The sequence below is a fragment of the Panthera onca genome, chromosome A3 (assembly GCF_046562875.1).
Source record: "Panthera onca isolate mPanOnc1 chromosome A3, mPanOnc1 haplotype 2, whole genome shotgun sequence".
In the NCBI taxonomy this organism is placed as follows: Eukaryota; Metazoa; Chordata; class Mammalia; order Carnivora; family Felidae; genus Panthera; species Panthera onca.
In genome coordinates this window covers 116,978,293-116,992,183 of record NC_138341.1, presented here as the reverse complement: position 1 = coordinate 116,992,183, position 13,891 = coordinate 116,978,293, and the positions used below count along the sequence as shown (strand labels likewise).

The 13,891-nt window shown below is 42.6% G+C and overlaps 1 protein-coding gene across 1 annotated transcript in view; it reads right to left on the bottom strand.

Annotated features, from left to right (window-relative positions):
• Window positions 1–247: 247 nt before the first annotated feature.
• The window catches only part of CNBD2 (cyclic nucleotide binding domain containing 2), a 50,781-nt gene continuing 37,137 nt past the window's right edge, over window positions 248–13,891 (bottom strand). The window contains exons 10-12 of the mRNA XM_060616798.3: window positions 13,256–13,376; window positions 7,049–7,212; window positions 248–595 (exon numbers count right to left, since the gene is read on the bottom strand). Coding sequence (XP_060472781.3) covers window positions 277–595; window positions 7,049–7,212; window positions 13,256–13,376 — 604 coding nt within the window. The 3' untranslated portion in view covers window positions 248–276. The remainder of the gene's footprint in view (window positions 596–7,048; window positions 7,213–13,255; window positions 13,377–13,891) is intronic.

The following is a 13,891-nucleotide window of genomic DNA, read 5'->3' as shown; positions in this document are numbered from 1 at the left end:
GTCTTGCTCACTTTGATCTGAGCCCCTCGGTGCCTCCCGTCCATCTCACCCAGTAAGACCCTCCCACCCTGAGACCATCCCCAGTGCTTACCCCATCCACACCCAGCCTCCTGACCATCCACTAAGCCCCAAAAGTGTCAAGGGAGACAGTGCCTGAGCTGCTGCCCCCACACATCTCTCTGGACCCACAGCCCCCAGGAGCCCCCCACTCTAAGCCCCACAAGCCCCGTGGTGGTCACTCAGGAAACATGGTGACCAACCCATCTTTTATTGGGTCTAAACAAGGACTCCTGCATTCTTATACTGAGGCAGGAGTTCTTGGATTTTGTACCGGGGGGCTGTGATGGCTTGGACAATCCTCAATGGGGGGAGGTATTTCTGGGGTGCCATAAAAATGGGATAACAAGGTTTAGTCTCCTTGTCGAGGCTACACAAATCCAGCACCAAACTCTTGGGGTTGTAGATCCCTTTCTTCTTGGGCCGGATTGGAATGAATGGTGGACACTGGCGAGGCTTCAGCAGCAGCTGCATCAGGTCCTTCCGAAAGATATTCCAGCTGTTCTCCTGGAGGAACTTCTGGCACATATCTTCATCACTGAAGGTAAGACACAGATGCTGACATTCCCACACCTGCTCCTCCTGTCCCCACTGCCCCTCCAGCCTTGCCTCCTGCCATTCTTTCAATTCCTAAACACAGTGTGCTCCATCCCACCTGTGTGCCTCTTCCAGACTCCTCTCTGCCTTCTCTACCTTTCCACACTTTCTTCCCCTAGACCTGCACTGTCCCGTGCAGTGGCCATGAGCCACATGTGGCTACTAAGTATGTGATATGTGGCCAATCTGAATGAGGGATGTGTTGTGAGTGTAAACTACACACCAGATTTCAAAGACTTAGAACAAAAACAAATGTAGAGAATCTCATTAAAAATGTTTATGTTGATTACGTGTTGAAATGGTAATATTTGAGATACACTGAATTCAATAAAATATATCTTAAAAGTTAATTACACTTCTTATAAAGTGGCTACTAAAAATTTAAATTATATAGGTAACCATTTTCCATCAAAGAAATGTAAATCAAAGCCACAATGAGATACCACTTATGCCCACTAGGATGGCTATAATTTAAAAAACAAAACAAACAAACAAACAAACAAAAACTGGACAGGGGTGCCTGGGTGGCCCAGTCAGTTAAGCATCCAACTCTTGATTTTGGCTCTTGTCACGATCTCTCAGTTCATGAGATGGAGCCCCACACTGGTCTCTGCACTGACAGTGTGGAGCCTGCTTGGGATTCTCTCTCTCCCTCTCTCTCAGTCCCTCTCCTGCTCTTGCATGCATGCATACACATGCATATATACTCTATCTCTCTCTCAAAATAAATAAAGTTAAAAAATAGATAAAAATGTGTAATAAGGTAGAGATATCAAAACAAGGGTTCTGGTACATTGCTGATGGGAAGGTAAACTGGTGCAGCCACTTTGGATAAGAGTCTGGCAGTTCCTCAAAGGTTAAACAGAGTTAACTTACCCAGCAATTTCACTTCTGGTATAAACCCAAGAAAAATGAAAACCTTTGTCCATGTAAAACCTTGCACAAGAATGTTCACAGCAGCATTATTCATCATGGCCAAAAAGTGGAAACAACCCAACATCCATCCACTGAGGAGTGGATAAAGTATGATAGGTACATGCTATGGAATATTATTTGACAACAAAAAGGAATGATAATTAACAGTATATGCTACAACATGGATGAAACCTGAAAACATAATGCTACGAAGCTAGTTACAAAAGACCATACATTGAACGATCCTGAACAGGCAAATCTATAGAGACAGAAAGTAGGTTGGTAGCTGCCTTGGACTGGTCTTGGTGCCCTGGCTCTACTCCATCCCCTTCCCTCATAGCATGGGAGGCGGAAAAGAGTGGGGGAAGGGGAGTGGGCTCAGCACTCATTGGTTTATTTCCTTCTGAGACCACAGCAAGGCAAGGGCATGTTCTATTTCTGTTGACTTGCCTACACTCTCACCTAGGAAGCAAGCCTAATAAGTCACTAACAAATTAGAACATTCTTCCAGCTACATTTTATTGACCAGAAGAGAGTCAACTTTGATCCATAGACACCAACTCAATAAAAAACCCAGAGGTCAGAATGGGCTACTAGCTAGGTCTGCTGGTCTCAGTGGTGTGCCAAAGTCAGCCCCTCTCAGCTCAGAGTGCTAATGACATGCATCTCTCCTCAAGCCCATGTTCAGTGACACAGGGTTAGGAGCTCAAAATTGGCCATAGTGGGAGTATACACACCACAGAAATCAGTAAACACTTCAAATCAGGCTTACTTCCCACCCACCTCCCAGAGAGTCAGTTGTTAAACATTCACCAGCACAGCACTGGATAGTCTCCACTTAAAAAGTTCCACTAACTCCTGATTTCTTCCATAATAAAAACAACAATGTCCAACTCTGACTTAGCACGTCTCACAGGCCAAGCACTTTACTTGCTAACTCGTGTAATCCTCACAACCACCACATTTCAGAAACATGGAAACTGGGGTTCAAAGATGCTACAGGACTCACCAAAACCAATGAGGGGCAAGCATGTGATTATAGATTCTTAGGGGGAGGGGTCTCTTTTTTTGCGGGGTGGGGGGGACCCAGAGTCCAAGTTAAGACAGACAAGATTCCTTGATGCTGATGGGTCATGTTGATTTCTAGTTTAGTTTTTCACAAAACAGGGTAGCTCTTCTAAAAGCCTCAGCTTTGTGCAGGGGATTTAGTTTCATGTGTCCCTGCAGGTGTAAAATTCCAGCCCCTGATGCCCTTAACCCCGAGTCCAGCCCACTCCCGCCGGGCAATCCCACACTAGATCACACACTCTGTGCTGTGGCTTTTAGGCTCTACTTCCTTTTGGCCCTTGGAGATTTCCCTTCTGTCTTGGGAACTCAGCTATATACTCATCACATTCCCCACAGCCCTCCCTACGCCTTGCAGGGGGAGATGTGTCAGGTTATCTAGCCTGTGGCATTCACAGGACAGGTATCCCACGGGCACTGACTGTCATCTTCAGGATGTCACGTCCCCTTTCCGGGGCTTCACAGTCCTCAATTACAACATGGAGGATTTGAGCTAGATAATGGATATGTTTTCTGCCTGCTTTAGCAGTCTAGAAACCAGGAGTTCAAACACTGAATGAATAAGCCAGAATTCCGTCTGTCAGCATTGCAGATCACTGCAGCGGAGTGCTGACTGGACAGCACAGATGCTGAGTGCTCAAACATCTGCCACCCTCTCAAGTCCACGGAAACCTTTTCTGAATTTCAATTCTATAGGCATTAACTGATACCCATCATATGCCAGGCATCACTTGAGGATCTAGTTCTCCTTAAATCCTTTTTTTTGAGTAGGTGGCTCTAACTATTGGTTGTACACAGGAATTGGAGAATTGTGGCATCTTTGAACTGCAAGGGACAACCAGTGCTTCTCAACTTGTTTTTCGCAAAAAACTGCCCCAATTTGGGCCATATCTACATATCACCTGTTCTTTAATTTATTAATAACTTTTCTTAAATCTGCCATGTTTCTTTTACTTAAATATTTACTTTGGCCTTATTCTCAGCAACAAGATCTGTCAAACCATGAGTTTAGTGAACTAGTCATGTTGTTTTTCTTTTTCTTTTTAAAAAATTTTTGTTTATTTATTTATTTTGAGAGAGACACAGTACAAGTTGGGGAGGGACAGACAGAGAGGGAGACAGAGAATCCCAAGCAAGCTCCATACCATCAGTAAGGAGCCCAACATGGAGCTTGAACCCATGAAATTGCGAGGTCATGACCTGAGCCAAAATCAAGAGTTGGACACCCAACCAGCTGAGCCACCCAGGTGACTCATCATGTTGTTTTTCTAATTCATACTAGAATAAGTACATAGCTGTGAAAGCTAAAAATGTCAATTAGTATACCAGCTAAAATCGTCTTGTAAATCTTCTATGCATACGTTCCATACTTGGGAAGAGACACTGGTCTAGTCTCATTTTCTTGTTTTGCAGAATGAAGTCTGACTCTGAGGAGAGGAGAAATGACCTATCCAAAGTCATACAGATCCCACATCGAATTCTTTCACATGCTTATTGGACATGGCTGCAGTAACTCTACAGATCTGCTTGCCTTCACACCTCCTTTTTCCTTACCACTAGGAACCACCTGCTTCCACACCTGTCAGCAAAACCATGTCTGACCGCAAGAAAAGAGAAAAGGGGGAGGATGCAAAATTGCATAATCGGTATAATCTCCATTATGAAACTTTGTGCACCTGAATGATAAATGCATATTTGGCACATATCCATGTAGCAAAAAAAAAAAAAAAAAAAAAAAATACATACAGTAAAAGGAAATACACAAAATGCTAACATGGGGTTGTTGGAGGAATGCAAATGGTTCTAGTTTTCACTTTTTAAAACACTCAGCATTTTCCAGTTTTCTGCAGTGAGAATGCTTTATTCATACACTCATTCATTCATTCATTCATTCATTTATTGTATACCTACCCTGTACTGGGTACTGCATAGGTAGAAGTCAGACATGAAGGGCAGGGAAAGCCCAGTCCACGCCTTCATGAAGCAATTAATCAAGTGATGGGGAAAGAACTGTACAAACTACCCAGCTCTAAACAGTTATAGTTCAATACAATGGTCAATGGCAGAGCCCTGTAGAGAGTATCAGGAAGGGGTATTTACGCAACCTGGGTTAGTCAGGGAAGCCTTCCTGGAGGAGATGAATCTTAAAGAATGAGCAGGAATTTATCAGAAAAAAAAAAAAAAAAAAAAAGAGTGGCAAGACTAGGGGATGGCATTTCAGGCAGAAGGGGCAGCATTGGCAAAGTCAAATATATACAGGGTCCAGGAGGCAATCTACCTGAGCTGCCAGAGTGGGTTACAGGTGGCCAGAAGTGCTGCAGGGGAGGTGAAGGGTCACACCATGAAGGGTCACATACCCGGCACTGAGTCTGCATTTTATCCATAAGCAGTGAGATGCCACTGAAAGGTCTTAAGGAGTTTAACATGGCCAGATTTGGGTTTTCGCAAGAGCACAGTATGCAGAAAGGATCTAGTGGGGAGGAGGTGGAAGGAGGGGGCCCAGTGGTAAGACCAGGAGTCTAAGCTGGGGGCCCCAAAGTGGGGATACAGAGCATGTCACCCAGGGAGGTGAACAAGATCCACTGGGTTGTGTGAAAAAAATAGTAGGACCTCATTCATATTTACTTTTGTCTTATTTCTTAAAGATCTATTTCGGTATGTCAATAATGTATATATTAGTACAGCAATATATGTATATAACAATAATAATTAATTAATACATGTTATTCATATTCACATATATGTTCTAGGGGGTATATACTCAAACACTTTTTAGTAATAACAGTGTGAGATCAAAATAGTTTTGCAGGGCGCCTGGGTGGCTTGGTCAGTTAAGTGTCCGACTTCGGCTCAGGTCATGATCTCACGGTCCGTGAATTCGAGCCCCGCGTCGGGCTCTGTGCTGACAGCTCAGAGCCTGGAGCCTGTTTCAGATTCTGTGTCTCCCTCTCTCTCTGCCCCTCCCCTGTTCATGCTCTGTCTCTCTCTGTCTCAAAAATAAATAAACGTTAAAAAAAAAAAATTCAAAATAGTTTTGCAACTACTGGTCCAGTTAATTTTTACATAAAAAAATAAAGGTTTTTTTTCGTGTTATATAAGTGTTCACTCTGGAAAATTTGAAAACAAGGGAAAAGTAAAAAATAAATCTTTTTATCAAATCTTTCAAGATAGATATTAATTTTTTTAATTTTAAAAGTAATATATCATCATTACCAAACATTTGGAGAATAAAGAGAAAAACCTCACTTGGAATGCCAGTATCCTGACAACAACTTTTAAAAAATATTTCTTTTCTTCCCTCATTATAAAAGCAATGCATATGCATTGCAAAAAACAAATATGAGAAGAATATGTAACGATAACTAGGAAGTACCTTTTAGTCTCACCTTCCAGACAGAATGACTCTTACAAATGTGGCAATATTACAGAGGTTACCATTTTTGCTATTTCCTTCTAGATTTTTCTCTTGTGTTTTACAAAGACATAGCCATAGTATATATACAAGTTTGCACCTTGTCCTTTTCATGTATCATTATATCATCTATTTACCTTCCTGCAACAGAGCCATTAAATTTACAAATAAAAACATTTTTTTAAAGTTTATTTATTTTTGAGAGAGCACAAGGGGGGGAGGGGCAGAGAGAGGGGGACTGAGGATCCAAAGTGGGTTCTGGGCTGACAGCAGTGAGCCCAATGTAGGGCTTGAACCCACGAATCACAAGATCATGACCTGAGCCGAAGTTAGATGCTCAACTGACTGAGCCACCCAGGCAACCTAAACTTACATTTAAAAAAAAATTTCTAAGCATTTATTTATTTTTGAGAGACAGAGAGAGACAGAGCATGAGCAGGGAAGGGTCAGAGAGAGAGGGAAACACAGAATCTGAAGCAGGCTCCAGGCTCCCAGCTGTCAGCACAGAGCCCAACGCAAGGCTCAAATCCACAAACCATGAGATCATGACCTGAGCTGAAGTCTGACACTAAATTGACTGAGCCACTTAGGTGCCCCTAAACTCACCAATTTTTTCAATAAAATGGTTATGCTCTATAAAAGAAATGCACCACAATTTCTAAACTATCCCCATAGTATGACATGTGTGGTGGTGGTAGTGGTTTTTCTACTATGAATATGGCTGCCATAAACATGTTAGCACAGGTAGCTTTTCACATAATTTAATTATATGAAGATAAATTCACAGGTAGACCTTTACTTCAAAGGGTATGGTCCTGGAAACATAATGCTAAAATTATTATCAAAAGGATTGAGACAATTTAGGGGGTACTAATAACCACCAGTCTCGTTCCCCCCTTTTCAGCACTAGATATTAGCACTTTTTTCTTACTTTTACTAAAATAATAGGCAAAAACTTGTTTATTCAATCTAATGGGATGTATGCACATTTCCAGCACTGACCTGGGGTACTTGATCTGGAATCTGTACAACTTCTCTTTTACCTCACTGTCAATCAGTTCCCAAAATTTTTCTCTCCTTATCCGTATCACCTCGGCTCCCAGGCTCACAAGGACCAGGGGCCGCATGTCACGCTGGTTCTCCGGCAGGAGGATCTGGTGAAGGCCCTGGAGAACAGAAGTCCCAGAAAGCTCAACCTCAGAGACCGTCCACTTCTACCAGCAGATTTTCTAGATGGGAAAAACGAGGCCCCACAAAGCAGACGAATCCATCTGGGGACCATTCTGCAAGTGACAGGGAAAGTCCAGGGTTCCTTTTGCTACATGACATCAAAGTCCGCTGGCTGATCAGGTTAGAAGAGTCTGTAGGTGCTTTGTCAGTGTCCTACCTCCATGCAGTCTTTCTAAGAATCACACTCAGGCAGTCCCTCTTCAGGGCATAGCATTTCACAAGGTTTCCCCAATGTCCAATCTCAACTCTTGTGTCAAGTGAAGGCATTTTCTCTTCCTTGGGACAATGACAGAATTCAAACAGCAAGTCTTCCCCTTCTAAATCTTCCCTTTTGCAGCCACCACACCCTCCCCTGTCTTTTCTGCAGGCCTCTGTGTGTAGTAACTCATATGAAACTCTCACAATCACCCCATGAGGTGGGTCCTATTGTTATCCTCATTTTACAGAGGATGCTGTGAGGTTAAGAAACATGTCCAACATCCCACAGCATGGAGGCAATAAAGCTAGGATTGGAACTCAAGGGGTCCGTTTTCAGAGTCCATGCTTCTAACCACTATACTCTGAGGAAACTGAGGCACAAAGAGGCTAAGTAACTTGCCCAAGGACAGAAAGACGTGGAGGCAGGATTTGAACCCAGTGATCTGCTCAGGGACCTACTGAAGGCAGCATTGTCGGCGAGTACTCTCATCCACCCTCAACCCATCCCACACACACCAGCCAGTTAGGTTTCTTTTCTGCCTACACCTTTCAAATATCTTCCCAGGGCACCCAGGATAAAGTAAAACTCCTCATTGTGACCCCCAAGACCTGGCCTATCTCACCCTTGCCCCGCTCTCCAGCTTGGCCTCATGCCACCCTGCCTTGTTTACTCTGTTCCAGCTGTGCTGCCCTCCCTTCTGGTCCCCTTGAGACACCAAACTCCTTCTGGCCTCAGGCTTTGAGCTTACTATTCTCATTCTGGAACATTCTTACCCCAGGCTGTCTACAGCTTGTCCTTTTCACCATTCAGGTCTCAGCTTACACATCACTTCCTCAGAGTGGGCTTCCTTGATCACTCCATTTAAGAAACCCACCCACCGCCCCCCAGCCCAACTTTCTATTCCATTCCTAGCAGCAATTTACAACATTTTATGTTTGCTAATTTATCTGTTTATTGTCTGTCCCCAGACTAGATCATGAGCCCCATGAGGGCAGGAAGGATGTCAGTTTACTTGCCCACACCAGCACTTTGGGCCATGGTTAGTGTACGGTAGATGCTTAAGAACTATCTGCTGAATTAATGCTCAAATGGGGTCACAGAACATTTCAGTTAGCAGCTCACCCAGGTGAGTTTCCTCATTTTCTGATGAGGACACACATTCAGAGAGGTAAAGTGATTTGCTCAAGCTGGCTAATTAGAAGCAAAATGAAGATAAGGACCCCCTGCCCTTCACCCCAATCTGGCATATCCTTTCTGCCCAATCTGAGGCCTCAGTCTGTCTGTTCTGGAGAATCTGGCTCCCCTACACCTCTTGGCTCAAAACAGAGCAGGCCCCAACTTCCACTGTTTCCAGGACTGAACCAGCTTTATATTCCTGCTTCCCAGCTTAGACAAACGTGATCTCCTAGGTGAATACACAGGCACAGCTATCACTATTCATTCTCCTACAAATGAAGCCAGGGCCTTGAAAGCAGGGAGAACAGAGTCTTACCGAAGACACATCAGGCATTTTCACCACAAAAGTCATGTAACACATATGTGGGGAGGCTTCTATGTGCTGAGCCCTGTGTTGGGTCTTTGCTCGGAGTCCCACCCAAAGCCTTCTAGGACTTCCAAGAGAATCAAAGCCAAGGTCCCTATTACAGGATTGCAGGCCCTTGACAACACAGACCGTGCCCTTCTTGTTCCATCTTACATAGCCTCCACTGCTGTCACCATCTACCCAACCGGGCACCCCCTTTCTGCCCTTTGGTGCCTCCATTAGGCTCAGGGTGACCAGCATCCCCAGCTGCTCTGCCTGGAGATATGCAAGGCTGCACTCACAGGCCAGGTGCTGGCCTCAGGAGCCCGGTGTTCAGTCCTCAGTGCCTTATTCAGAAACGTGAATGCACCGCAGTGTAGTAAACCACAAGAGGGCTGGAAACCACATCACATGAAAACTGTCTGAAGGGATGGAGGATGTTTTGACTGAATAAGAAAATAATTAATGGGGCATTGGTACTGTGCCTGGCTCCAGAAATGTTGAATGAAAAACAAAATGGCATTCTTTAAATATCTAAGGGTACATCATGTGGCAAGGAAGCTGATTTCTTCTGTTTGTTCTTGGGGTTGCGGGGGGTGGGGAAATGTTGGGGGAGGAGCTAGTTAAAAACTGCACAAGGCAGAGTTTTGCAGAACAAAAGGAGGAGCTTGGAAATATTCCATCAGCCTTGAGGGAGGGCCATGTTAGGGACTAGGGCTCCCACCCAGCAGTGGCTGGCCTTCCTGCATCCAAAGACTCACAGTCCAGTGGGCAGGAGCATTAAGAGCCTACTACAACATGGGGTGACAAGGGCATGAAGAGGACCCTGGAGATACTGTTAACTGAGGAACAGCAGTAAGGGCATGTCGAGAGATCAGCTCTCTAGACTATGATGACCACACACAGGATGATGACCACACATGGGGCTTCAGAAGACAGCCCCTCCCCCAGCACACGGAGGCCCATTACTACTCACCAGAAAGCCCTTGTGCCCTCTCTTGGCTGTTCACCTGCTGCCCAGCTCCCACAATGATTAACTCGTGGCCAAACGTGTTTCATCCATATGCTCCCCACTCCCTCAACTATTGGGTAGTTATATTTTTAATAGACTTTATTTTTTAGAACAATTTAAACTTAGAAGAATTGAGAAGATAGTACAGAGTTCCCATATAACCTCTACCCAGTTTCCTCTATTATTAATGTCTTACATTAGTAAAATACCTTTGTTATGGTTAATGAACCAATATCGCTGCATTATTATTAACTCAGGTCAAGGAGTTATTTGGATTTCATTTTTTTACCCAATCCTTTTCCTGTTCCAGGATCCTATGCAAGACACATACTCCATTTATTCTCTTCTCCTTAGGCTCCTCTTGGCTGGGGCAGTTTCTCAGACTTATCTGATTTATGATGACCTTGACAGCTATTGAGGAGTACCGGTCAAGTATTTTGTATGATACCCAGCTTTTTGAATTTGTCTGATTAGTTCCCATTATTAGATGGGGATTGCGGCTTGTTGGGAAGAGGACCATGGACATAAAATGCCATCCTCATCACATCACATTCCCGTTTCATCATATTAAGGGACATACTATCAACACAATTTAACTGTGGAGGTTGGCTAAGGTTGTGTTTCTCAGGTTCCTCCACTGTAAAGTTACTCTTCCCCCTCTCCCTTTCCATACTGTACTCCTTAGAAGGAAGTCACTATGTGCAGCCCACACCCAAGGAACGGGAGTTATCCATCCTCTGCTTTACAGCCAAGTATCTATGTAAATCATTTGGAATTCTTCTGAATGGGAGATTGGGTAAAAAAAGGAAATCCAAATAACTCCTTGACCTGAGTTAATAATAATAATGCAGCGATATTGGTTCATTAACTATAACAAAGATATTTTACTAGTGTAAGACATTAATAATAGAGGAAACTGGGTAGAGGGCATATGGGAACTCTGTATTATCTTCTCAATTCTTCTAAGTCTAAAGTCTAAGTCTAAGTCTTTATTAATTTATTCATTATACCAGTATGTACTCAGGGATATTTACTGTATACTTTGGGTTATAACCCAATACTATTTTATTTTGTTGCTCAAATTGTTCCAGCTTTGACCACTGGGAGCTCTTTCAGTTGATACCTGTGTCCCTTTGATAGGCCTGCCACAATCAATGTAGTGTTTTTGCCCAATACTTCCTTACTCCCTGGCACTACAAAATGCTCCAGGCCCATCTAGTCTATTTCCTGCCCTAGTCCTAGAATCAATCATTTTCCAAGAAGCCTGTTCCTCTTTTTTATTTATCTATTTATTTACTTATAATTTTTTTTAAGAGAGAGAGGGGGTTGGGTGGGGTGGGGTGTTGGGGAGGGAGGGAGACACAGAATCCAAAGCAGGCTCTGCACTATTGCCCTATGCTGGGCTCAAATCCTCAAACCATGAGATCATGACCTGAGCCAAAGTCAGATGCTTAACTGACTGAGTCACCCAGGTGCCACAAAACTTTGTTCCTCTTAATAAAGAATGGTATTAGAAACCAAGATCAGGGTGCTAGGAGTGCTCACGGCTACTGGAGTATCATTTCTTTTAGGCCCTGTCAGCTGACAGACCAAAAGATACATATTGATACACATATCTGTAAATATTTCCACGTGTAACCATCTGTATTTATATTCAGCTACATAGGGGTTCATACTAATGTCTTCAACTAATCCATTACCACATGGATCATTCTAGCCTCCTCCTTGTTTATCTGTAAATTTCTACTCCAGTGGTGAGAAATCTGGCTGCCATGATCTGCCATTCACTTACTGAATTGATCCATTTCAGTACACAGTATCAGAACTGTTAAGCATCCACCCATGGGTAATAACTTCATCAACTAGAGTACAGTGCTCATGTGCGATTTCTTCAGCTTTCCATCTCACAGAACCCAGTCACCTCCAACGTTACATAGGTCAGCACCTTTTTCTCCCACCCTCTTCCTGAGGTTTTTTCACATGTTTGTAATACCATTAGATTCTCTGGTCATAGTCTGCATTCCCTCATGGGATCCTCTGCCTCCTAAATAACTTTTTTGCTGTTGTTTTCACAAACTGTATACATTAAGCTTCACGCTCTGTGCTGTAAAGTTCTATGGATCTTGTCAAATGCTTAAGGTTTTGTACCCAACATTATGGTTTCATACAGAATAATTTTACTGTCCTAACAATCCTCTGTGCTTTACCTATTCATCCCTCTCCCTGAACTCCAAACCTCTGGCAACCACTGATCACTATCTCTATAGTTATCCCTTTTCCAGCATGTCATACAATTGGAATATAGAATACTTAATCTTTTCATACAGGACTTATTTCACTTAAAATAGCCATTTGGATTTCCTCCATGTCTTTTCATAGCTTGATAGTTCATTTATTTTTATCTATGAACAATATTTCATTGTATGGACCTATCAGTTTGCTTATATTAACTTGTATATTAACATACAAATTTTATAATGAGTTTGTCAATGTCCACAAAATAACTTGCTGTGGTTTTGGCCTGGATTGTATTGAATCTATACATCAAGTTGGGAAGAACTAACATGTTAACAATAGAATCTTCCAATCCATGAACATAGAATATTCCTCCATTTATTTAAATCTTCTTTGAATTTTTTCATTATAATCAATAAAGGGGTTTTTTTTTTGCATATGGACCCTGAACATATTTTGTTAGATTTATACCTAAGTATTTCATTTTTGGTGTTACTATAAATGGTATTGTGTTTTTAATTTCAAATTTCAATGTTCATTGACTTACACCTTGTGATCTTGCTATAATCATTTATTCACTTCAGGAGGACTTTTTCATTTTGTTTTTTGATTCTTTGGAATTGTCTACATAGACAATCAAACACCTGCAAACAAAGACAGTTTTATTTCTTCCTCCCCAAATATGTTTTATTTCCTTTTCTTGTCTTAATGCTCTAGCTAGAACTTTCAGTACAATGTTGAACAGGAGTGGTAAGAGAGTACTACTTGGCTTGTTCCTGGATTATTTTAAAACAAGTCACAGATGTCATATCATTTTATCTGTAAGTATTTTGGTACATATCTCCTAAAAACAAGGAGTCTTAAAAAAACATAACCATAATACCATTATCATCTCTAAAAAAGTCAAAAATACTCCTTAACATCACCAAATATAGAGTGGAATGTTTTTAAACCTTTACTGCTATTACTTAACACTCCAGCCCACATGAATGAGGCTCTCTGCACACTTACCACAGTTTCTCCTTCCTCTACAGTGTGGATCTTGATGTAGGTGCCCACTGCAGCCTCCTCAGGGAGTTCACCATACTCAGTATTGATCATGGGACATTTGAGGGAATGTGGATGCCTAGATCTGAAATTTGACAACTTGTTAAAGAGGATTCATTTGTAACACAGCCAGTTCATGAGGTCCTGGACAGTGAGCTCCCACTCTGCTGCATTTTAAGAACCTCCCCTTCCTGGAGAATTCACACCACCTCAGAAAGTGAGAAAAGTCAAAATCAAGCCCTGGAAGAGTTTATGTCAAGAACCGGAGAAGCTGAATAGTGGGGAGACTTAGATGAAGAAATAGAACCCCTTTAAACACTTGAAAGCTGTTATGTGGAAGAAGGGGCTGCTGATCTTATACAGCTGAGCCAGACCTGATGGGTGAGAATTACAGGCTGGCTGACGTGTGCTCAACATGAGGAAGAAATTTCTAAGTCAGAGGTGTCCAATATAGAATAGACTGCTTTGACACAGGGTAAGCTCTATGTCCCTGGGGACACAGCACAGGTTGGGGCTGTCCTTCTTGGCAGAAAAGCAAAAAGAGATGGCTTTGTTTGTTTGTTTATTTAACAGGTTTCCTTGGGAAGCCTGTAGATACTG